Source organism: Dichomitus squalens (genome assembly GCF_000275845.1).
Source record: "Dichomitus squalens LYAD-421 SS1 unplaced genomic scaffold DICSQscaffold_10, whole genome shotgun sequence".
NCBI classification, from domain to species: domain Eukaryota; kingdom Fungi; phylum Basidiomycota; class Agaricomycetes; order Polyporales; family Polyporaceae; genus Dichomitus; species Dichomitus squalens.
Genome location: NW_006766892.1, coordinates 659889 through 682222, shown reverse-complemented (window position 1 = coordinate 682222; position 22334 = coordinate 659889). Strand labels below are relative to the sequence as shown.

Genomic DNA, 22334 nt, shown 5'->3' with positions numbered 1-22334 from the left:
GCAAGTGTAGGTCTAGTGGAGGCTTTGTGGGACAAGCGTGTATCATGAAGGCTATGGGAGGGAACACGTAGATGTTTGAGTCGAAAGAACGCCTGCGAACCCGAAGTGAACGCAAATTGCCAGGAACCAAGAAGTCGTGACCAGTGCATGGTGGTGTGCATCGCAGCGGGCGTAGCTCTGGCACTAGACATTCCTTGATAACACCGATGCCTACCCACAATCTGACGCCTGGGCTGTGACTGTCAGTAGAGCGTCAGAAAGGTCTCCCCACCGAGCCTGGGACTTACCTTGAAATGCAGATGTGAGAAGCAAGCAGGAGCCCAGCACTGCCGTGAAAGGAAGCGAGATGTAAGGTTGGCCCAACGAAGATTCGACACCAGGCTTGCGTGGCGTTGCTATACCAACAAAAGGTACATTGCACAGCATATTAGGATGTCCAATTCGAACACGTTGGTTATGACAGATCTCCATGTAGAACCTGGAAGTAGGCGGCGACAGCCCGAGTACCGTCTGTGTGAATCTGAGGCGATGCTACATTTCTATGAGAAGGCTCTGAGAAGAGTACAGTAGTTGTCTATGGTTGTGGAACAACAAGCAACGGCTCCTAATCTAATAATAGAAGGTCAAAGAGAATTACTAGAGACTCATTATCTTACGTACTCCTTGTAACTTCGCGTAGTGTTCAGTAGCGTCTCGCAACGTCGGCACGCTGTAGCGCCGATTTCCGGATGAGGTGTGTAACCACTGCAACTACCGCAACGCCCAAGATGACACCAATGGCAATGCCGGCCTTAGCGCCACCAGAAAGCCCGTGAGACGAGGAGGTCCCGGCTGACTGGGTGCCGGTGGAAGAGGACGAAGATGTCGGACCAGTCGACGAGCTTGTTGCAGACGGCTGGCCGCCGAATGGCCAGTAGTCGCCCCCGGGAGGAGGTATAATGCAAGTGAGGCTATTCCCGTCTGGAATCATTTGGAAGTCACCCTGGATAGTGGATGATTGCACAGTGCTCTGATCCTCCACAAACGCCGCAGGATTCGGCGTCGTGTCTACGGTACTGCAATTAGGACCCCGAGCACCGATAAACGATGTGTTGCCGACGAGCGTGTTTCCTTGGACGGTGAAGTTGACAGCCGACGAAATCGCTATCCCATAGCCGAAGGCTCCGCTCAACTGGTTGTTCAGGACCCTCCCTGACAAACTGACGTTGTTCAGATACTGGTCACCGAACCATGTACGAGGGCCAATCGCAATGCCGATCCTGTAGCAAGGTTTTCTCGGTATACTGAGTGCTTATGTAGCTGGAGACACTTACTTGATGATCGCATCGTCATCATTCACGCCCTTGGTCTCGTCGGACACCGCGGGCTCTGTGGCGAAGCCACCATAGATCATGTTGTTCCTCACGATCGTATTCGTGTAGTTCCCGCTCCACGGCTCGTAGTCCACCATGTTGATCCCGCCAAGCAGGGTCATCTGCCGTTAACTGTCAGCTTAGGCCACATGGCAGCTTCGGTATGCTGAAGACACACATTTTCCACCCAGATTGTGTTGTTCTCGACCAGCGTTCCAGGCGCCCCGAACAGAACAATCCCGCCGTCCTAATCGCACTGGTGAGCATCATATCTCCCAACGACACATTTCCTACTTACAGTAGGATTGTTGACCATGTTATTGCGGACGAGGCTGTTCTGACAGCTGACGCTAATGCCATCTGCCCATTGTTGGAAGGCATCAGACCCGCATGGTCCGATATCGTTGTTCTGAACGGTGACATTGTTGCAGGACAGAGCGCCCTCCGCGATGTGGAGGCACGACCAGCTGCGCGGGTCGTATGAATGCACGTACTCAACCAGCTGGTTAGAGTTTGAACCCCCCATCTCGATGTTTGCGCCACCCGAGGTAGGCGACGCGCCTGCGCGCGTGCCATTGATCTGCGTTCGAGGGAGTTGATCAGCGCAGGCACAACCGTGATCAGAAGAGAGGATTTCCAGACGATATACGGCATGAGAACCACTCGAAGCTGCGGGTGCAGCAAGAACAGATTACTGACCTGGACGTAGCGCAGCTTAACGCCACTACAGTTGAAACAGGTACCATCGACCGCGGTTGTGTGCCCTTGTCCGTTAGCCACGGGCCCGTTGACGACGAGGGTGGCCCGTTCATCGCCTGTTGGATAGCCAACAGTGCTGATCTCCTGGTCCGGCGCGGCAAACAGGATGGGGGCTTCAATGAGATACTCCACGCCCGGACATAGAGGGAGGATGTATCCTGGCCCGGAAGAGTTGAGTAGGATGTTCAGGCGGTCCGTAAGAGTGTTCAAGGGGTCCCTGGGCTCGCAGTCATCGCGAGCGTGCAACGCCATAGAAGGCCTGTTCACGACAATGATGCCTATGTTCACCGCCGTCCTACTGATTCTGCAATGGATTGCACTCACCAGGAAAATATGTTGTGATCCGAAGTTCTTGAGACATGTCTCCTGTGTGCGAGATGGCGAGTGTGCTCCCCAAAGGAGGTCCCAGATAGTGTCACAAGAAGAGCGAAAGATTGAAGGAGCGTGAGATACAGCAACATGTCGGAACACGGAGCGGACCCGGTGTTTCTAGTTCTGGAAATGAAGATAGGTATAGTTGTCTGCCCAAGGTGACGTTACGTCGATAGCTGCCCAAGTACTACTGAATTTCAGGCCGTGTGGTGAACAGTACTGCTGCAAGAGCAGCCAGCGGGAATAACGAGGCCAGCGCAAGGCCCTTGACGGCGCGAACATGGGCGTCCCTGAATTAGTGTTGAAGATAACAAGGCAGACAGACGCCCCCTCCCAGGCATCTAATTGGTCAAATTCGGCAACTGTCTTCACTTCCTCGTCATCTTGACTTCTTGCTTGGTTCAATTGTGCGTACGGAAAGCATGCAGCAGGGAATTTGCTTGATGCACATCAATTTTTCGAGTTCCGGGAATAATGTATGCCATACTATACGATACGATACGCAAGTGCATGCATGGTACAATACAGAGATGCTACTCGACAGTTGGAGATACAAGGTAGTTGCGGACCGATAATTGCACGAATGCTAGCGAGGAGGGGGTTTCCGGGTAGACGATATGAAAGAGGCGGCGACAACAAGCGATGAACGTAGCCAAAGGGAGTGCTAGACGAGCATCCGAGCAGTCAAGGAGGACGGCAAGAATGCCATACAGCCATTGATAAATTACCTCTTAGGACCATACGGAAGGATAGTGGAATCCGAGCTGATCCCTTTATGCGAAGTATCGTGAGGCGAAATAGGCCAAGAGAATTTCCATGCTTTGGGATGGTCCGGTGTGAAGCTAGGCGACATGGCGGGGCAGGACTTCCGGACAGAGGATCAACCGGGGCTATGGCGCACCTGTTGCTGTCGCAATGGCCACGTTCTCGCCCAGAGGTAGGTGAGGGGATTTAATTTCAGCAGAGTCCTTGGTGTTGTTTGCGTATAGTCCATTAGTTGTTGGTCGTTCCACAGATGAGGTCACGCCATGATGAGGGAGGGTATCGCCGTTTTCTGAGACTTTGACAGTTTCGTGCGGGAGGGTGACGGTCGACATCTCTGGAAGGGAATGTCTGTCGGCAGTTAGCTTGCTATCGGCTTGAGGAGTGGCGACAATTTGTTGAACCAACCGCGGCTTCTTGTTCGGCATATCGGGCGACGTGTTACTTGACCGATCGGTCGTCTTGAACATGAACGTATATTGATGAGAGTCAGCTCCGAGAGGGGAGTGTTGTCTGGACGTACCTCCTTTTTAGGCCGCTTCTGGGCTAGCCTTGGTTGACGTTCACCATCATCGAAGACATATTCAGGCAGAGCAGAACTATAAAAAGGGCACAACGTGAATAATGCAAAGACGGAGTTGAAGTCAAGTGACAAAGGAAACGCGACCTCTTAATATGTCGTACGACGATGCCCATCTTCTGCTCGTCGAACTTCTCCCACATTTTCACGAGCTTGGTAAACTCCGTCGTCGGATATGAGATATCCAGTCTTCGCGGCCCAACGGCGCCCGCTTGCGGATGAGGCATGTAAGCGAGTGTATGCGCAACCTGATACGTCTGCGAAGAGTGCAACGCACGTTGTTTGGGCTCAACAGCAAGGCCGATGTAGAAGGTGGTGGAGTAGACAGCGCTCGCACCCTCAATCCCCTCAATGTCTTCTTTCTTCCGTCTCGCGACGGCTTCAGAGACCTCGCCCTGGGCAACAGAGCGTACCTCCTCATCGTTTATACAGTACGATACCTGCTCAAAGCCCTTGATGAAGGGATGCGCCAATGCTAGGCTCTCCACGTACTCGAGCTTCATGACAAGCTGCCGTACTCGAGACTCAACAGTGCCGGACCTAACCAGATGGTCAGTCCTAAGGGGCCAGCATAGAGACAACTTCTGCACGATCACCATTTGACCTGCAGCTCTGGGCTTCCTGTCGACGCAATGACTTGCAGGTAATACCGGTACTTATGGAAGAAGTCATGCCTCGCGAACAGGTCAGACCAACTCGCTTTATTGATGATGACCTTATCGACGATCTCCGAAGCTACCAAGAAGTCAGTACCATGCTCAGCTTCTTACACAAACTGAATCTTGCCTTTCTTGAATTCTTCCGTCATAATCATTTGTGTTGACTGTGTGACGTTGTGCGTTGCGCACATGGAAGGATAAGCAGGAGTAATGATCGGCATGCGGTGGGCTCTATCAGCCGGATACGACTAGAAGCACCTCAGTATCACGGAAGAAAACTTGGAAGATTGAAAGCCTACCTTTGGATTCCACACACGGACTGGTAAAGGACCGTCTTCGATTTGCTTTAGTAATACAGGTTGTGGCCAGGCCCTGGATCGCGTAGACATTGTGAGTAACACCCTCCCGTCGCGGCAACGGGTAACATACCATTGATACATGATAATGAAAAACCGGCTAACGATCGCGCCCGCGACGGCATTAGGGTATAGTTGACATATGCGAGCGACGAGCATAGCCCATGCTACGCCACCCAAGAAGCCGTTCACATTGGAGTATATTGCTCTCCCTATCGATGAGGTTTTAGTATACTTACGTACCACGGCTGGAAATAAGGCATGCAGGTACGTACTCTGCGCCCAGAGCTTGATACACCGTAATGAATCTCGGAAGACGGAGACGTTCGGTACTAATCGTAGGATCTCGTCCGTCACCCGTGAGCCTATACAGAGGTTAGATAACGTTCTGGGTAGCAATCATAAGCGGTTCTGGAGCGCACCGTTCAAACTTCGGACGCATCGGTCGTCTAAGTTCCGAAGTAAGTTGTCATCCTGCAAAGACAGATCGTCCGGGATGGTCGAGAGCGCAAGTCGCGCCATGACTAGGTCGATAGGGATGCCCGACATTTTTATCTTGATGATGGGCACATACGCGTCTGGCACACCCTGCGCAACACAGCAATCGTGAACTTCCTTACCCTAAGACAATGTAGAGACACTGCTACAAGATACAACGTACCGACACCTCTGCGACACCCTCCGCGTCCTTGAGCATGTGTTCAAAGACGTCAAAGAAGTCTTCTCGGGACACATGCTTAGGCACAACGCAGAGCGTGTCGATATCCGAGCCGGGACCATGCACGCCCAGCCGATACGACCCGAATGTGAAGATTTTGCCTCCAGCGGCAGTGGCAGCGGCATCGCTGAGCCCCTCTCTGAGGGCGACCGTATGGACGAATTTCTTGACGAGAGCTGCTATCCGGCCCAGGACGATCTCTCTATGAGCGCGAAAGCGTGGATTAGCTCCGGACAAGCGAATAGACGTGCGGGCTCGCCACTAAACAGGAAACGTCGCGCACAAAGAGTGCCATCAAGAGACGTGACACTTGGGAGGAGAACGGGGCGAGAGTCGGATGATGAACAGAGTCGGACATAAGACATTCTCGCGAAGCCGAACAGAAAGCTCACCTTGTCTTGGACTCGTCTTCGCTCTCGAACGTCCCTTGCCGTTTCAGCTCCTCTAATAGTGTTCTGGTGACCTCCTTCTCTCTAGGGTTGGATTCCGATGTAGCGATGGGAGGCGTTACACCCAGGTGCTGTGAGGTAGTAGCCCTGCGAATAGATGTTGGGCGGAAGTCATCGTTCTGGTCGGAGCCCACTCACCCGTTTGAAGTGGTCATGGTGTTTGTCTGATAGTGTCTGTGGCGGGGAGGGGGAATGGGGGAAAAACGGACGTACTTAAGTTGTTCGTCCTGACGCAGAGGTCACCGGGAGCCCTCGCCTCTGTCATAAGCCTCAGCGGCAATTCCCGGAGTCAATTGTCCAAATGTGGCGCGACGCTCTGCGACGCCTCCGTCGTCACCTCGCCTCCAACGATGTGGGGTGAGGCTCATATATCCGTATAGTTGAGGAACCGCAATGACGGGTTGAATGCCGTACACCGGAGGTGGATGGTGGAAGAACTGATCATTGATGCGGTAGTGTACAGGCGTCTTGCAATGTATGTATGTAGTAGTTTGAACAGTATAGTAAGTAGGTAACCCTGAATAAAGGTCTCTCTGGCTCCAGCACTATCCCAGAATCGGTGCAAGCAGTACATGGTATGGCTAGGTGAGTGTAGCGCAGGTGAAGGAGGTGAAGGTACTGTGAAGCAAGGGAGCCGTCATAGTACAGTGATAGAACATAGAACAACGGAACTGAGGTGATATGTGGTGCCGCCGTAAGAAGCTTCAAGCACTCGCCGCCACCGCTAGAGAATCCATGGCATCCGACGTTTGAGCGGTATGTGGATGTTCTGTCATGGAACCAAAGGACATAGAAGAATCTGGGGTGCTGAGCTGGCGTCCTTGAGAGGAGATCGTACTGCGTTTGAGAGGCGACTCCGAATCTGGTCGGGCTGGCGTGTCTGATTCCATCCTACACGGAGGCAGAAGCGATCAGCACACATATCCGCGTTGCAGATTATCGGGTATCTTACCTTGAACGCTTCGCGCTCGGCGCGGGGGATTCCTTGATAGAGTCAGCGACGATGAGCACATCGATGTTTCGATCGCTTACCTTGGCAGTTCGGCTACGCTTCTTCGGACGAGCAGCCGCTTCACGTTCACCCTTGTCGAAGACGAAGTCGGGAAGCGCCGTGCTGTAATGATGTCAGCGCAACGGTTCTTACCAAACAGACAACGAAACGAACTGCTTGATATGGCGAACGACAATGTTCATTTGGGACTCGTCGTACTTCTCCCACAGCCTGACCATCTTGATGAACTCGTTTGTGGGGTATGATATATCGAGCTTACGGGGTCCAGTGGCGCCGGCTGTCAAACACGTAAATCAGCGCATGTTCCGGGCTAGGCGAGCCCTCGACAAGTACCTTCTTTGGGCTTGATGGATAGCCCGACGAAGAACGACTTCGTGTACATTGTTGTCGCGCCCTCCTTGCCGGCGATATCTTCCTGTTTGCGATTGGCGACAGCCTCCGGTATCTCACCACGCGCCACAGCCCGAGTCTCGTCTTCAGATAGACAGTAATAGACAGTATCGAACCCCTTTATGAACGGATGAGCCAGCTTTAGCGTGTCCACGAACTCCAGCCTCATGACAAGTTGCCGGATCTTGGACTCAACCGTGCCAGACCTGAGATGTACCATCAACTACAGCGAGACAAATCGAAAACCCAAACGACTTGCCATTTGTTCTGGGTGTCAAGATCGGGTGATGACGCGATGACCTGAAGGTAGAAGCGGTATCTGAAGAAGAAATCGTGTTTGGCGAAAAGCGCAGACCATTGAACCTCTCCACTGATAACTTGGTCAACGATCTCGGAGCCTGGACCGTGTAAGTTCACCGCCTTAGATGAAAGTGGATTACTGACCTCTCTTGAATTCTTCAGTCATGATCTGCTGAGTTGATGCCATCACATTGTGCGTCGCACACATTGAAGGGTAGGCGGGTGTAATAATGGGCATACGATGATTCCTATCTTGAGGATACAACTATGGAGTGCCGGTCAAAACGGGAGTACAGAAGGAGAAGAAAGGACCGTACCCTTGGGTTCCAAACCCGAACCTGAAGAGGACCGTCCTCAATAGGTTTCAGAAGGACGGGCTGTGGCCACGACCTGTCAAAGTGCGTTGAGATCCGGATCTCCGTTCGTGGCATTGCAATGTACCTACCAACGGTGCATGATGATAAAAAAACGACTGACGATAGCACCAGCGACTGCATTTGGATACAATTGACATATCCGAGCGACCAGCATCGCCCATGCGACACCGCCCAAAAAACCATTCACATTTGAATAGATGGCTCGTCCTGTGGGCTGCTGTCAAGATTTGTTCGCAAGGGTAACATGATAATGTGCCTACGTTGTGCCCACAGCTTTATGCATCGCAGTGCGTCCCGGAATACATCCACATTCGGCACTAACCGCAGTATTTCGTTAATCACACGGGAACCTGTGGACAGCGTCAGGGTCGGCGAGCCAAAGGAAAGTGATGAAGGTTATTTGACCATTGAGACTTCGCACACAACGTTCGTCTAGGTTTTTCAGCAAGTTGTCATCTCGCAGGTCCAGGTCGTCAGGAATGGCTGCCAGAGACAGTTGCGCGAACAAGAGATCAATTGGAATACCGGAAATCTCAGTCTTGATGATTGGGACGAAGGCCTCTGGTACACCCTATGCCCCGTGAACTGTGAACACCCACTTCCACTCCTCGTGAAACAGAACGAGCACGTACCGATACTTCGGTCACGCCCTCCATCTCCCGAAGCATTCCCTCCAACACATTGAAGAAGTCTTCGCGAGTGACGTGTCGTGGCACCACACACAGGGTATCTATATCGGTCCCCGGACCATGTACGCCGAGTCTATACGACCCAAACGTGTATATTTTGCCTCCAGCAGAGTTCGCGGCAGACTCAGAAAGTCCACGAGCAAGCGACACCCGTTTCACAAACTTCTTGATCAGCGCAGCCAAACGGCCCAAAACAATCTCCCTGAGCAGTCATAGTCAGAACCTGTCGCCACTGAAGGAGCACCGAGCGTGGGCGCGACCCACGCGGCGTGACAATTGAGCTGCGCTCACCTCATCTTTGCCTCTTCTTCACTCTCAAATATGCCCTGACGGCGTAACTCCTCCAGGAGAGTGACGGTAACTTCTTTCTCGCGAGGGTTCGACTCGCTTGTTGAGATGGGAGGTGTTACACCCAGATACCTGTCAAGCTTGTTCAACCACGATTATCCTCGTACACAACGCATCACGCACCCGTTCGTCGACGCCATCGTGCAAGCGGTGGCAGATACAAGCCGTCAAAAGCGAGAGAGGCAGGGGTCACCGGGGAGATGGTCGTGGTGGAAGAGAGACAGGGGACCGGAACCACGGTGCGGCTTGTTCTCGCTGCTCGCGGGCTTTGCCGAGGACCTTACACCGGGCGTCTGCGGGCCTCCCGCTCTAGGCGCGTATGTCTGGACTTGTACTGCAACACGCTCCTCGTCCGACACTTATGCTTACTTATGGGAGAGCACGACTATCAAAGTGTCTAACTCGTTTAGCTCGACAGGCGCATTCTGTGAGGACCCTAAAGGAAGACTTGCGATGGCCCGGGTGGGAGCTTGTTATAGGCATCGAAGTCCACGCGCAGATCAAGTCCCGTCGGAAGCTCTTCTCTGGTGGGTGCCAAGCTGAATGACCACTTGCATTGTCTGAACACGAGCGTAGAGTCAAATTCCTCTGACTTGACCACGCCACCCAACACACATGTGGTGCCTTTTGACGCTGCCTTCCCTGGAACTTTGCCTGTGTGTAATACCGGATCTGACATTGCCTGGATTGGCTGACTCGACCCTTGTCATAGCGGCTAAATCCCAGATGTGTGGAGCTTGGGGTTCGCACTGCCATAGCGTTGAACGCTGAGGTGCAAAACAGGTCCGCTTTCGACCGGAAGCATTACTTCTATGCGGACCTTCCGTCGGGCTACCAAATCACCCAGCAATACGGTAAGTCATTGAAGCCTGTGCCTCTTCTCATGTTCCGGCAAGATCCTCTTCAGGCTGAGGTCAAGAGGTACAAATATCCTGAACCTACGTCTCCTGTCCAGCCAAACCGCTGCAAGCCTGGTACCACGTGTTTCGCCGTTGTCAGTTGGTTTCTCCATTCCATGCGGAGCTGCGTGCACCATTAGTCTACACTGCGGAAGCATTGCCGTCGTCAGCATGTGTGTGCCTTTGCTCGCCTGGCGGCATTGCACTTCACTAACGCCGCCGCAGGCTAAATTATCAACGCTTTCCTGTACAGTGGCGATGCGTGAGTATGACTTCGCAGGGACAGGACTACCACATGTGATGCCTGGCAGGCACAACTGGTATATACTATATTGGCATTGACGAGGGGTTCGTCTTGTATGAACGGCATGATCGTGGATATACAGAGGCTGCATGCCTTGTCGTTGGTTCGCGATGTTGTTTTCCTGGTGTAATCAGTCATGAGGCACGCACTCTCAAGTTCTCCACGATAGTAATTCTTGTCATCTTCACAGCACCAATAGCTCGTAATGGGCGTTTACAACTTGACAAAGACGACATCGTTGTCCGAGTCAAACAACTACAACTTGAACAGGTGAATAACGTGTCTAGAATGTGTCGACCCCTGGCACCCTTGACATCAACCAGGATACAGGGAAATCGACTTCGTACCCTCGGACTCGCACCACTGCGATCGACCTCAACCGGGCAGGAATGGGCCTGATGGAGATAGTCTCGGAGCCGGACATGCGGTAGGTACCATTCTGTCTCCCAGTGCACGTACAACCTCACGGGAACTATTTTCTACGACAGATCACCTGAAGAAGCGGGCGACTACGTTCGGACGCTCCAGGCACTGTTACGCTCCGTAGGCTCTAGCGACGGTAATATGGAACAAGTGTGTGGTCGAACTCTATATACCGACGTAGTCATTGGCTGATATCTTCGGCCTCCAGGGTTCATTCCGGTGCGACGTCAACGTATCCGTGAACCGCGTGGGGGACCCCCCAGGAACGCGTTGTGAGATCAAGAACTTGAATTCAGTCAAGTTCATGATGGTCGCTATCAGTAGGTGACCCTCCATCGTCATAAATAATGCGCTATATTTGATTGACAGCAGCTGCCACTTTCGTCTATGCGCACTGACTTCGCATATAGCATGTGAAGCATTCAGACAGATAGCACTGCTTGAGCGTGGTGTTCCTGTCGCGCAGGAAACACGAGGTTTCAACGAAGAGAAGGCGGAGACGTACTCCCTACGCAGCAAGGAAGACGCCCCCGACTACCGCTACATGCCCGATCCGAATATTCCACCCCTGTTGATAGGCTCGGTACGTTACTTGGTCGTCTTCCCGAAATTACCGCTATCTCCGAGGCTCAATGTGGTCGGGCACGCACAGGCCTACGTCAATGCGATTCGGGAACGAATGCCCGAGCTGCCGGATGCCACCAGGGAGCGGTTGCTTGCCCAGGGCCTGTCGCAGCGAGACGTGGAGGTCCTCATGGACGTGGATTCTGGCCGGGAAGTCGGGTTTGATGGAGAATTGGGGCGCGGAGCTGTCGCGTACTTCGACAAAGTTTCGCGCGGCAGGGACCCCAAAGCCGTCGTGAACTGGTATGGTACTATCCCTGTCGTGTCATAGCCCGCGAGGTTGACGTCTACTTGGATCATCAGGATCACGCACGAACTGCTGGGTCAATTGGCCTTCCGGAATGAAACGTTCAGGGAGAACCCGATATCCGTTGAACAAATGGGAGAGCTCGTAGATCTAGTACAGGGCGGGAAGGTCACTGGTACGTTGACTTTCGGAGCCTATAGTCCTGAGATCCAGCCATGTCATTGGGTGCATGACTGAACGTAACTTTGCATTGCAGGGACGTCCGGGAAGACCATTCTCCGTCACATCCTCAGCACCCGCTCTTCCGACCTCCCCTCCAAGATTGCGGAGGATCTCAAGCTTATCGCGAGTGACGATGATAGTGCATCGCTCGAGAAATGGTGCAGGGAGGCGATTGCCGCGCTCCCCCAACAGGCGGAAGCAGTTCGACAGGGGAACCCCAACGTCGTCAACAAGATCATGGGCCACGTCATGAAGGCAAGTCGTGGCACGGCAAAGGCCCAGGATGTTCGTGCAATGCTCTTGAAGTTGTTGCAGCGATAACACCTGCGACAAATTCTGCAAACTGGGAAATTCATGTTGGAGTCGAACACCAAGATATGCGTTAGCTTTCCCGGTTCTACTGATATACTACTCTTGTACACCACTTATTGTCTTCTTCCGTCCAGCATTATTTATCCCCTGTCTCAGACAGTGACCTTCTTCTCCAAGAACTCCGTCCATTCCTTCTCGCCCCAAGAGCTCGAGACCTCATTCGCAATGAGGCCGTCCCAAAGTACCGTCGGCGAGACATGGATTCCGTTCTGCCTCGAGAATTTCACTGCAGACAGCGCGTTAGTCAACCAGTAGTTGTTCGTCGCAGCCGGCGACCGGTCCACGAGACTAGGACGTACCGGTGTACTTCAAGTCGTCGGTGACAGCTGTACCGCCATTCGGCGAGGACTTGAGCGCGAGCAGGTCCTGGAACCCCGCAGCCTTGTCCTGGCCAACCGTGTCCGCCACAAGCTTGGCGAGCTTCTCGCGGACTTGAAGTGGGGTGAGCGACGAGGTGGGGATGTCGAAATACTCGCCCTGAACCTTGAACAGCGCGAGGGAGAATTTCCAGAAGTCCTCCGGGGCGATGCGCGCGACCTGTATGGGAGACGGACTCAGTCTTATTGACTTGGTGGGACTGCAGGTCCTGCTTCGCCTCATGGGTCGACAGGCCTTAGTTCAACATGCAGTGGCTGTCGTAGCTACGACCGGCTCCAGAGCGGTCGCAGCATGGACTTCCCGTCCTCAAGTGAACTACAGAACACTAGATGTACGTACCGCAAGACCGGCCTCGTGCACGAAGGTCGAGCTAGCGTGCCAGGGCTGTACCTGGTTCCGGAAGATCACCTTGACCTTTCCGGCGTACTTGCCGCCTGGGGCGAAGAGCGGTCGGAGGACGCTATCGATGGCGAGCGACAGCTTCGCAGAGAACGGGCAGACGTAGTCCACTGCGATGCGGGTCGATCATGAGTTCATTGGGGCACGTCCTCTGCGTCCTGCGGCGAGCCGCAGAGCGCACATATGTGGATAGACCGTCCACTTGTGTGGTGGACGCGCGCACTCACGAAAGACTTCGATGGTATGCGGGGCGTCATACTTGCCCGCGATGACTAGGGCCTTCTGGAAGGAGGGTTGCAGAGCCATCTAGAGTTGCGTCCGGTATACAGGGGGACTTGCGTGGTGGGGAACGGAGAACGATTGGGTGCTTGTGCTCACCGAAGCCCATGAAGATATGATCGGCGGCGCCCGTGAACTGACGCAATACTAACCCGGTATCTACTTGGGCGATAAGTCGTTGGAGTTGTGCTTTCGCCATTGGATGCACGCAATGCGATATCATGAGCAGGACCAGTATGTTTCTCAAGCGCACCGTCCATGGCCGTCGTTATCCGGAAACAGGGCGTTTTGTCGCGATTTGCGCAGGAGGCTGAACGCCGATGTCTATGACACCCCGGTCCGCTACATCCGAGCCAACCCCACGTTAGGGTTGCGCAGTACCGCGTCGGCGAAGGTGGCGGCGGCCAACAAGTTCTTACCTTCGCTTGACCCTCTACTTGGCTTGGTCAACCAGCCTGTGTTTATCTGTTGGTCAGAGCGCAGAAAACCTGCGCTCATGTCCTCACCAAAGTTCTCCGTTTTCTTGACACAGCTGGCACAGGCGTTGCGCGAGGAGAAGGGCCCAGAACTCGCCTACTTGCTGAAACCCACGAGCGAGCATGGTAAGGCCTTGGTGAAGGACTTCCGGGGTAATATCACGGTAGGCACTTTCCGGAATCGCGTCGTGCAACGGTCCATTGACCCTGTTATAGAGGCAATCACTCTCTTATTACGAGGGCAGCCTTGAGAGCCCTTGGGACGAGATTGCAATGCAGTACGTCTTGGTCGTGAACCACTGCGGCAAAAAGCGGGCGACAGAGGCATTCAAGGAGGAGTGCACCCTAGTTTCGTGAGTGAGTTGGGTCGGTGCCGTCTGCAGGTGTTTCACTTAGAACACACGTCCGCCCCACCTCCTTAGGCTGTTCCTACGATTCTTTGCCACCAACAGTGGTTGGACTCTGCCTGCGCTGTTCTCCATTTTGAGAGATCTGCGGGACCTCGCATTTGATGTGAGCTCTCCTAATGCGATGCAATGGCTTAGCCCACTCACCAAGGACTAGGCTGACCTAGAAGGTGTGTCCAATGGGCAAGAAGGCACCGCGAATATGGAAGAGACAGCCCGTATCATCAGCAGGGCGTTCTCACACTGTGTGACGGATAGGTGAGGTACCTACGGGTCCGCCATATACTGCCGTGCTAATATATGCGGCTCCTAGGCAATCGCCTGTGCAAGAATCACGGAAATGGGGTGTGTACTACGTGGTCGGATTGATCCTCAAGTGCTACTTCCGGGTACGTATGCGTATCGGGTAGCATAGCCAGAAGATTACTAACCATTGAAACAGGTGAAACGAATATCCCTGGCTAAGAACATTCTACGCGCAATCAACGCGAACCCAGATATCCCGCCGCTATCCCAGTATCCTCGTTCCCATCAAGTACGTACCAATGCTGCGCGGTATTGGCGTAGTGTGTGAACTGGACACTTCCCTGCCTGTCCGCCATTAGGTCACTTACCGATACTATATTGGCATGCTCGGCTTTCTCAATGAGGACTTCGCGAAGGCATGTTTATTCCTGTGCGATGTGAAATAATATCCCAACGTCACTTATCTACAGGCTGAGCAAGAATTGACACAAGCCTTTTACAATTGCTATACCGGCGCACATAGCAACCAGGAGTGAGTATCTCGAAAGTGGTCACTTGATCCCAAACTGACATGACGTTTAAGGCGCATACTGACTTACCTGATACCGCTACGCCTATTCCGAGGACACCTCCCTTCAAAAGAGCTGCTTGCGCGGTTCCCTGTGCTTGACGACCTATACTCGCCTTTCATCGCTGCCATTCGCAACGGAGACATTCGATCCTATGATGCATCGCTTGACCGCTTTGAGCGGAGGCTCGTCGATCTCAACCTGTGGCTGACGCTCGACAGAGCACGTGAGCTTTGCATTCGAGGGCTGTTCCGCCGAGCGTGAGTGGCTCATCGTCCTTACGCGATATCTGCGATCTCATTCTCGTCTTCCTTTCCACCGCCATGATGTGTATCCGTCTAACCATCTGACTAGGTGGATCGCCGCCGAGAAGAGTACGAGGATACCGGTGTCCATGTTCCATGCGGCGCTACTGATTGCAGGGGAGGATAAGGACATCACGACGGAGGAGGCGGAATGCCTGGTGGCGAATATGATCTACAAGGGCTTCATGCGCGGCTACATCTCGCACGAAAAGCAGATGGTGGTCCTCGCGAAGGCGGACGCATTCCCCCGACTTGCCGATCGGCCCACCCCATTTGCGCTTTTGCAGTGAGCGCCGGACCTCGAGGTGTACTGGATACGTACCCACAGAGCATGGAGCGGATCACCGGATATCTGGAATGCACGATCGCACAGCATATGTACACATACATACGAGTCAGGTCGCTCCGACCAATCTAGATAGGCGGGGCGAGCTCTCGCGACAGTCACTCGCTTCCGTCCTCGCCGCAACCAGAAATATCCGCACAAACTCTAGGGCTATGTCTTGTACTCGTGGCCATGGTCTGAATGATATAGTCATAGCGGATCGTGTTCTCGATAGACTTTCTGTTGCGCTCGGGAACCAGTATGCAGTACTACTCGATGCGGTGCTTCAAGCTGCATAAAGCGTCGCATGACATGCCAGACTGCCGCATACGGGCGCCCAGGGCCACCGCCTCAACGCCCCTGCAGTACTTTCTTGCTTAGGCTCCGGCCCTGCAACGCGGCTACTATAAATTCTGGATAGACGCGTCCACAAGCACAACTAATCGTTGTACTCCCACCCAGATACCAAACCATCGACTGAGGACGGTCATGGGAAACTCCTCATCTAAATCCCCTAGCGCGTCGTACATCTCTAACCCCGGCCCTCTCAAAGGTCTAGATGACAAGAGCTCGGAAGGCGTCCATCGCCGCGCCACCGCGCACGCGTCGAGCCACCCAGCTCTATCTCTTCAAGTGCCTTCTAGCGGGACACATCGACGCAGCCGGTCCGCAATTGTACAAGGAGTCCGTCCGGGATCACAGGCCCCGCCACCGTCGTACCAGGAAGCCCTGAGCAATCCAGTGAACTCACCCGTCGACAGCAACCTCCTGAATATTCCGACGCCTCAAAACCACCATCGCTCGCACTCGCAGGACGCGAGGAGGAGCAGAAACCCGTTCATTCAGCGACCCGTGAGCTATAACGGCGCTGCGCAAGGCAGCCTCGCGGGTGGCAACCTCTCCTCGAGTAGCTCGGATTCTCCTGCTGTCTCTTGGAGCATTTCTGTGCCGGCTCCCTCGAGGTCCGCATCTAGTGCTGCGCCAAAGTGGACGACGGACGAGGAGCGACTGGCATACCTGCGCAGACCCCTCCGCCAGGAGAGCTTCGAGGACGCGCTTGAGATTTTGAGGAAGTATGATACCGTGATCGTGGTTGACGATTCGTCTTCGATGACGAAAGATGATCGGTGGAGCGAGGTTGGTGCTCTGGGATTGCTCTGGTGTATATGGCCATAGTTACTGACACAACTTACACTTACACTTACACAGGCAAGGAGCGCCCTCGCCGCCCTCGCCGAGGCCGCGGCCACCTACGACGCGGACGGAATTGACGTCTGCTTCCTGAACAGCCAAAAGGAGGGGAAGAGGATGAAGGTGATGTCCATCCCGGTACTAGCGCAATTTGGCAGCCCCACTCACATAGACCATCGCCTACTATGAACAGAGCGCGGCACAGGTTCAGCGATTGTTCAACAGTGTATCCCCGCGAGGTCTCACACCGATAGGCGATAAGCTCGATAGACTTCTAAGAGGGTACATCAATGAGCTGGAGAATGCCAAAAGGGCAGGACGTGAAGACTCTGTGAAGCCCATCAATTACATCGTTCTAACGGATGGTGCAGCAAGTACGTTTCGAAGACTTTCAGACACTTCATTATATGCTGATCATGTTCGTCCAGCTGATGACCCTGCGGAGGTGATAGTCAATGCGGCGCGCAGGCTGGACAATGGTGGTTACCTGCTGAGCCAGGTAAGCTGTCCTACAAACACCCACTACGTTACGTCTTGTCGCTCAATCGTTCATGAACAGCTTGGTATCCAGTTCGTTCAGATTGGCACTGATAAGAACGCAACGCAGTTCTTGAGGCAATTAGACGACGATATCGCAGGTCTACAAGGCGTGCGCGATATTGTTGATACCACGCCGTACTTGGGAGGTCATCTCAACGCAGAGACTCTTATCAAGATCCTTCTTGGTGGTATAAACCGTCGAGTCGACAGGAAAGGCGGTAGGAGCGTAATGTCTGGCTGAGCTTCAGCAACCCCGCGTCCTCGCGACACCTTCCCCGAAATGTCACTTTGCTCTGTCTGTCAATACCTTGCTGCTGATCCCTTCTTTATCTACGACATTGCTGTGTTATGCACCTCGCCTTTAATCGCCGCTGTCCTCACCATGCGACTATCTGTCACCGTCACCTCTCCGAATCTGTCTTCCCTTCCTTCGAACCAGATGTAGCGCTATTACTTCATGTTATTGTACAAGGTGATCGTTAGTAACTCCCTCATGTCCGTTGTACAGTACCACCTATAGCAGATATGCTTCGGACGAAAAGTAGCTACTACCTATCCCAGTCCTCTAGCGCGAACGCAAAGATCCCAAACGCCGGTGCAGCCTCGCTCGCCCCTGCGGCAAGGCTCTCCACGCCTCTCCTCACAAAGCGCACAAGGGCGTCCAACTCCGACGACATCTTGTCGAGCCGCTCGAGGAACCCGTCCTCCGTGAACGACGCCGTCGTCGACGCCCCAAACGAGAACGACGGCTCGCGTCCGGAGCGCCCCGCGAGGCTCTCCTCGTCCAGTCCCTCCTCGTCCGAGCTGTCGTCCTCGGCATGCTGTAGGAGCGAAGGCGCGTCGGAGAACCCGATGACGTCGCGTCTCTGTTTGCGCATGCGGCGACTGCGATGCCGATGCCGATGTCGGGATGAGACGAGCGAGGCGCGCGAGATGTCGTGCGTCGTGTCGCCGGCGAAGGAGACGAAACACTCTGTGTAGTGCAGAGACATGTCGAGGATGGACATGATCGCACGGTGAAGCGCGACGGTCTGTGTGGCCGCGTGTGAGCTGAGTAGGCGAGGCCGCTATTGCTCCTTGGACTCACGTTCTTCTGGAGCAAGCAACGCCCCTCGAGCTTGTCCAGGCTGATATCTGAGCGTCAGAGTACATCCTGGCCTCGGAGAGAAGGTTGCTGCGTACTGCTCGTTCTGTAGCCGGATCATGTCGTCAAATGACCTGGCCTGTCTGAATGCCTCATGGAACTTGAGGATCTGAGTATGAATGACCTACATATGCATTTGTCAGCCAGAACGACGCAATGAACCAAGCCAGTCTGGCCCACGTTGGTCGTAATGAAATTCAATAGGGTGCTTCCGGTGTACGTCAGTTATCGTGTGGAGCCATGCGGATGTCTGTACCACACTCACTTCACGAACCACGACAACCTCCCACGCATGGCATAGAACACCTTCATCTCCGCGTCCAGTTGCTTACCCGCGGCGAGCCCACCCCGCACGAGAATCCTCTCCAGCACGCTCTTGGCCCGGCGTATCTGCAGCACGAGAGTGAAGATGCTCGAGTACACGCGCATCGCCCGCGGACCGAAGATGTACGTGAGAGGAAAGGGTACCGCATACTCGATGAGAAGGCCATCGAGCGCACGAACCGTCTGTGCGATGTTCTTCTCCTGCAGGGCACCTTTCCCCTGAGCTTTGTGAGGAAAGGAGAACCGGACGAGTGACGCATCGATCCAGCGCGTGCGGCCGGAGTAGAGCGAGACGACGTCGCGAAAGGCGGAGTTCATAAAGTGGAAGTCGTTCCATCGTTCGCGGGTGTCCATCTGTCCGGCATCCCAATTGTCAACATGTATCGTTCGAAACATAGCCATGTGAGCCGCTTACCCTGGTGAACAACACGTCGACAAAATGAGACATAGCATCCCCTCTCCGCATGAGGAACAAATCCTCCATTGCGTTGAGGTGCGCCCACAACTCGCATTCGTCCACCAGGACTTTCCTGAGCGCCTCGTGCGCGAGCTCCGAGTAGGGGAGCAGCTCGTCATACACGATCCGTGAGAGGTTCTCAGACGAGGCAACCGCGCCCTCCAAGGAGACCGTGACTTCTCCCGTCCCATCAATACATTCGTGCACTCGTGGCTGCTTGAGGAGCGTTTTGAACGATCGCCAATCCGCCATCCAGGGCCTAGTCGTCGTCCCATCTTCTAAGCGCTCCCCGTCGAAAAGAGCAGAGATTCCGAGCACGCGCAACAGCCCCGCCACCTTCCCCGTCGCAAGGACTAGTTGTGCCACATGCACGAGGAAGACCGGTACGCTGGTCGGCCGCCCCAGCTCATCTGCGTCCTCGTCCTGAGCGGTCCCAGAGTGTCCGTCCCGCAGCGCGAATCCCTCGGCCCAGAAGTCGGGGTCGAGCACGAGCATCTCGTTGTCCTCCACAAAGAACTCGTCCTGCAGCGCCTTCAGCGGGGAGTGCACCTGCGCGGCCAGCGGCAAGGCCCCGAGCTGCCCGTCGCGCACAGGCATCCCGTCGCGCATCCACTTGTAGATCATAGACCATACCGGTTCCGCGCTCGCAGTGAAGACGCGAACGATGGCCGACGAGGTGACAGCGTCGCCCATCGAGACGTGCTCTTGCGCCGCGACCAGCAGTGCGTCGAGTAAGGTAGCCGTAATCGTCGACGGCGGGGCACGTTGAGGCAGGTCAGGGAGCGTCCAGACCTCCGTGGCCTCCTCGTTGTCGTGCAGGCGCTGTGAGCGCCGTACGACGAGGCGCACGATGTCGAGCAGGACAGGGAAGGAGGAGCCAAAACTGTCCCGAATCGCCTTCTCGAGGCTGAGGAGCGAGACGACGAGCTTCCCGCCAAGCCCGGCGCGAGCGTGACACATATCCTCCTCGCGCTGTGCGCACCACGCATCGAACGCGCGGACCTCAGCATCCAATGCGTCCGCGAACGCCTCAAGAGTTTGCGTAATCCGTCGCTGCGCGCGAGTGAGATATGCTGGCTGCCCTTGGCCGTCGGAGGTAGGTGGTATATTGCCTGATGCTTTGGTAAATATCGCGGATGTGAACTTGCGGAGGTGGACGAGGACGGTAGCGAGGGTTGCGAAGGATGAGATGATGGATGCCTGAGCACCCGCAGTGAGATGCAGTAGGCGGGGAGCGGAGGATGACAGCTAGGGATCTCGAGTGAGTTCAAGGGAGATTGCGATTTCTACTGTAGGTGATACGCACGACGAATGAGAAAGCTTCTGGGCCGCTGTGCACCCAAGTGAACATCATGTTCCGTCGACCCTGAAGGCCCGTGAGGACTTCCCGGACAATATCTTCCTCATGTCGGTAATTCTGCCCAGCCCTTGAGCATACATTGGACGTCATTAGAGCCAGGAGACAAACCTCTTTGTTTGGACCGTCGATGCTTAGCACAGCTCGTGAACCCAGAGCACGATGGAAGGCAGGTGCTACGCCGAATTAGTCCTATGACCGAGTTAGAATTTTATAATTGTATGCTAACCTAGTGACGAGGCGTTTCCGAGATCAAATTGCTGATGGACAGACGCATCCGACCGCCAATCCGATCTCCAGTACTGTCTGGAATGCAGCTCCTCCACGTCTTGCCTATGTCGATACGCATTCATGGGGTCGAGCGGAGGATCCAACCTCGGCACCTCAGGGTCTGTCCCTTCCGTAGGAGGCGTCGGAGGCGTTTCTGGTACATCAGACAGACGTGAGGCAGGTCTCGACTCGTCCAAGTCTGAGTCGCTATCCCAAGGGGACAGCGAGGGTGAGCTGCCGTCGCTGCGAGTCTCCCAATTCTCTACCGTGGTTCCGGGAGGTAGACCGTATGCGCCTTCCCAGTGCTGCCCTTCTAGCGGCTCCTCCGCAAAGATGTCTTTCCATGTCAATTTTGCTTTCTCTGGCTGAGGATTGTCGATTCTATCGATAATCGCTTCGGCGGTGTCCAATGATGATGATGATGGGGGATTAGAGAGGGCAGCCTGTCTTCATAGTCAGCCAAAGTTGTCGTTGTCCGGGATAGGTTTCCGTACCAAGAACTTCAGATGATCGGGTATTCGTGACCGCTGCGTGAACATAGCTCCCCTTAGTGCTGGGTTTTCCACGATGCAGTGAACGTCGCTCTCGAACCTGAATACCAGCATCGAGGTCGCTGTGGCCCTTGATTTGGTCCTTGAGCTTCTTGTATGCCTTTTCCAGCGCGTCCGCCAGTACATCCTCTGAGTTTATCCGTGCCTTTTTGGCATGACTGAGCATCCTCAGCACAAGATCAAGGTGCAAGGGCAATTCGCTCACCCCCTAATCATCTTGTCTACTGTCGCCCAGCCTGTGCTTCCACCAGGCCTCATCGTGGAGTCTAAATTCTTCGTGACGTATTCCACGGCAGTCTGATAACTTTCCTCATCTGCAGCAGAGGTTATCCCAGTGACTTGCGATACCAGTGCCTCACACAAAGGAAGTATCCGCGTGGACTGTCGGGTGGGAGGTCGCTGGGAGAGTCGAGAGATAGGACGCCTAACGGATGCACTTGTACCCGGGCGGAGGGTGGAGGCACTTGATCCCGGTCTTACAGACGCACTGGACGACGGCCGGAGGGACGCGCTGGATGACGGCCTGACGGAGGCGCTAGAGGCAGGTCTGAGAGGAGCGCTTTGTGAGGCCCGGATTGCAGCGCTGGATGAGGGACGTATGCCAGCACCAGGAGGTGGTCGCATTGCCGCGCTCGAGGGAGGCCGGGCGAACGTGCTAGATGGAGGTCGCAATGCTGCACTGGAAGACGGGCGAAGATGGGTATTGGACTGCGGTTGCGCTGTGGATGCACTGAGTGGTGCTTCATTTGTGCCATACCATCCATCCTTGTCTGGGCGGAGAGCGGTCGCCGACGGAGGGTTCGGGTTCAAAGGCCCAGCTTGTGACTGCGCTCTCGAGCGTGAACTGTTGGAAGGACGCATCGAGGCGGAGTAGAGCCTGTTGGGAGACCTGTAGGCGTGAT

General features: G+C 54.6%; 8 protein-coding genes across 8 annotated transcripts; 3 read left to right on the top strand and 5 right to left on the bottom strand.

Annotated features, from left to right (window-relative positions):
* Positions 1–417: 417 nt before the first annotated feature.
* DICSQDRAFT_135925 (uncharacterized protein) lies at positions 418–2577 on the bottom strand. The gene is made up of 5 exons (XM_007364985.1): positions 2436–2577; positions 1651–2370; positions 1531–1599; positions 1314–1474; positions 418–1259 (listed from the first exon to the last, which is right to left on the bottom strand). Exons 2-5 carry the CDS (start codon positions 1876–1878, stop codon positions 683–685), a joined length of 1035 nt encoding a protein of 344 aa, XP_007365047.1. The 5' UTR covers positions 1879–2370; positions 2436–2577; the 3' UTR covers positions 418–682.
* A 375-nt stretch (positions 2578–2952) lies between these two features.
* DICSQDRAFT_85161 (polymerase) lies at positions 2953–6191 on the bottom strand. Its single transcript, XM_007364984.1, has 14 exons — positions 6146–6191; positions 5951–6094; positions 5502–5760; positions 5263–5428; positions 5116–5205; positions 4914–5052; positions 4784–4856; positions 4612–4732; positions 4422–4560; positions 4103–4365; positions 3913–4036; positions 3769–3844; positions 3654–3706; positions 2953–3596 (listed from the first exon to the last, which is right to left on the bottom strand). The coding sequence occupies exons 1-14, from the start codon at positions 6160–6162 to the stop codon at positions 3374–3376; spliced, it is 1887 nt and encodes a 628-aa protein (XP_007365046.1). The 5' UTR covers positions 6163–6191; the 3' UTR covers positions 2953–3373.
* Positions 6192–6433: 242 nt separating this feature from the next.
* Positions 6434–9345, bottom strand: DICSQDRAFT_154716 (polymerase). The gene is made up of 14 exons (XM_007364983.1): positions 9247–9345; positions 9067–9195; positions 8719–8977; positions 8492–8657; positions 8347–8436; positions 8155–8293; positions 8027–8099; positions 7854–7974; positions 7669–7807; positions 7353–7615; positions 7173–7296; positions 7040–7121; positions 6960–6991; positions 6434–6898 (listed from the first exon to the last, which is right to left on the bottom strand). The coding sequence occupies exons 1-14, from the start codon at positions 9261–9263 to the stop codon at positions 6712–6714; spliced, it is 1821 nt and encodes a 606-aa protein (XP_007365045.1). The 5' UTR covers positions 9264–9345; the 3' UTR covers positions 6434–6711.
* Positions 9346–9484: 139 nt separating this feature from the next.
* DICSQDRAFT_58287 (Glutamyl-tRNA amidotransferase B subunit) lies at positions 9485–12163 on the top strand (the record flags this gene model as incomplete). Its single annotated transcript, XM_007364982.1, has 11 exons — positions 9485–9654; positions 9695–9779; positions 9836–9977; positions 10517–10596; positions 10650–10753; positions 10815–10899; positions 10958–11069; positions 11160–11332; positions 11402–11616; positions 11677–11795; positions 11877–12163. The coding sequence occupies 11 exons, from the start codon at positions 9485–9487 to the stop codon at positions 12161–12163; spliced, it is 1572 nt and encodes a 523-aa protein (XP_007365044.1).
* Positions 12164–12306: 143 nt separating this feature from the next.
* On the bottom strand, positions 12307–13297 carry DICSQDRAFT_58612 (uncharacterized protein; the record flags this gene model as incomplete). The annotated part of the gene is made up of 4 exons (XM_007364981.1): positions 12307–12440; positions 12514–12751; positions 12932–13101; positions 13219–13297. The coding sequence occupies 4 exons, from the start codon at positions 13295–13297 to the stop codon at positions 12307–12309; spliced, it is 621 nt and encodes a 206-aa protein (XP_007365043.1).
* A 469-nt stretch (positions 13298–13766) lies between these two features.
* DICSQDRAFT_58440 (COP9 signalosome complex subunit 12) lies at positions 13767–15563 on the top strand (the record flags this gene model as incomplete). The annotated part of the gene is given in 11 exon segments (XM_007364980.1): positions 13767–13910; positions 13963–14099; positions 14169–14259; positions 14324–14327; positions 14345–14411; positions 14467–14542; positions 14596–14688; positions 14759–14836; positions 14870–14931; positions 14983–15228; positions 15323–15563. The coding sequence occupies 11 exon segments, from the start codon at positions 13767–13769 to the stop codon at positions 15561–15563; spliced, it is 1239 nt and encodes a 412-aa protein (XP_007365042.1).
* A 524-nt stretch (positions 15564–16087) lies between these two features.
* Positions 16088–17570, top strand: DICSQDRAFT_169362 (uncharacterized protein; the record flags this gene model as incomplete). The annotated part of the gene is made up of 5 exons (XM_007364979.1): positions 16088–16735; positions 16808–16912; positions 16983–17163; positions 17218–17288; positions 17349–17570. The coding sequence occupies 5 exons, from the start codon at positions 16088–16090 to the stop codon at positions 17568–17570; spliced, it is 1227 nt and encodes a 408-aa protein (XP_007365041.1).
* Positions 17571–17877: 307 nt separating this feature from the next.
* DICSQDRAFT_169361 (uncharacterized protein) lies at positions 17878–21690 on the bottom strand (the record flags this gene model as incomplete). The annotated part of the gene is made up of 12 exons (XM_007364978.1): positions 17878–18360; positions 18417–18456; positions 18512–18597; positions 18654–18681; positions 18739–19151; positions 19213–20502; positions 20561–20671; positions 20723–20787; positions 20841–21324; positions 21376–21408; positions 21473–21590; positions 21638–21690. 12 exons carry the CDS (start codon positions 21688–21690, stop codon positions 17878–17880), a joined length of 3204 nt encoding a protein of 1067 aa, XP_007365040.1.
* Positions 21691–22334: the final 644 nt, after the last annotated feature.

What these genes read in the sequence shown, in the direction of transcription:
- DICSQDRAFT_135925 (XM_007364985.1), bottom strand. Translation starts at nt 1,878, where the DNA reads ATGGGGGGTTCAAACTCTAACCAGCTGGTTGAGTACGTGCATTCATAC. An exon ending in ACATGGTCAACAATCCTACT is followed by an intron (nt 1,600 to 1,650) that starts GTAAGTAGGAAA and finishes CAGTGCGATTAG; the next exon opens with GACGGCGGGATTGTTCTGTT. An exon ending in GATGACGATGCGATCATCAA is followed by an intron (nt 1,260 to 1,313) that starts GTAAGTGTCTCC and finishes ACCTTGCTACAG; the next exon opens with GATCGGCATTGCGATTGGCC.
- DICSQDRAFT_85161 (XM_007364984.1), bottom strand. An exon ending in GAAGACGAGTCCAAGACAAG is followed by an intron (nt 5,761 to 5,950) that starts GTGAGCTTTCTG and finishes TCGCGCTCATAG; the next exon opens with AGAGATCGTCCTGGGCCGGA. An exon ending in GACGGAAGAATTCAAGAAAG is followed by an intron (nt 4,561 to 4,611) that starts GCAAGATTCAGT and finishes ACTTCTTGGTAG; the next exon opens with CTTCGGAGATCGTCGATAAG.
- DICSQDRAFT_154716 (XM_007364983.1), bottom strand. An exon ending in TTCGGGTTTGGAACCCAAGG is followed by an intron (nt 7,975 to 8,026) that starts GTACGGTCCTTT and finishes GGCACTCCATAG; the next exon opens with TTGTATCCTCAAGATAGGAA. An exon ending in AGCGTAGCCGAACTGCCAAG is followed by an intron (nt 6,992 to 7,039) that starts GTAAGCGATCGA and finishes GACTCTATCAAG; the next exon opens with GAATCCCCCGCGCCGAGCGC.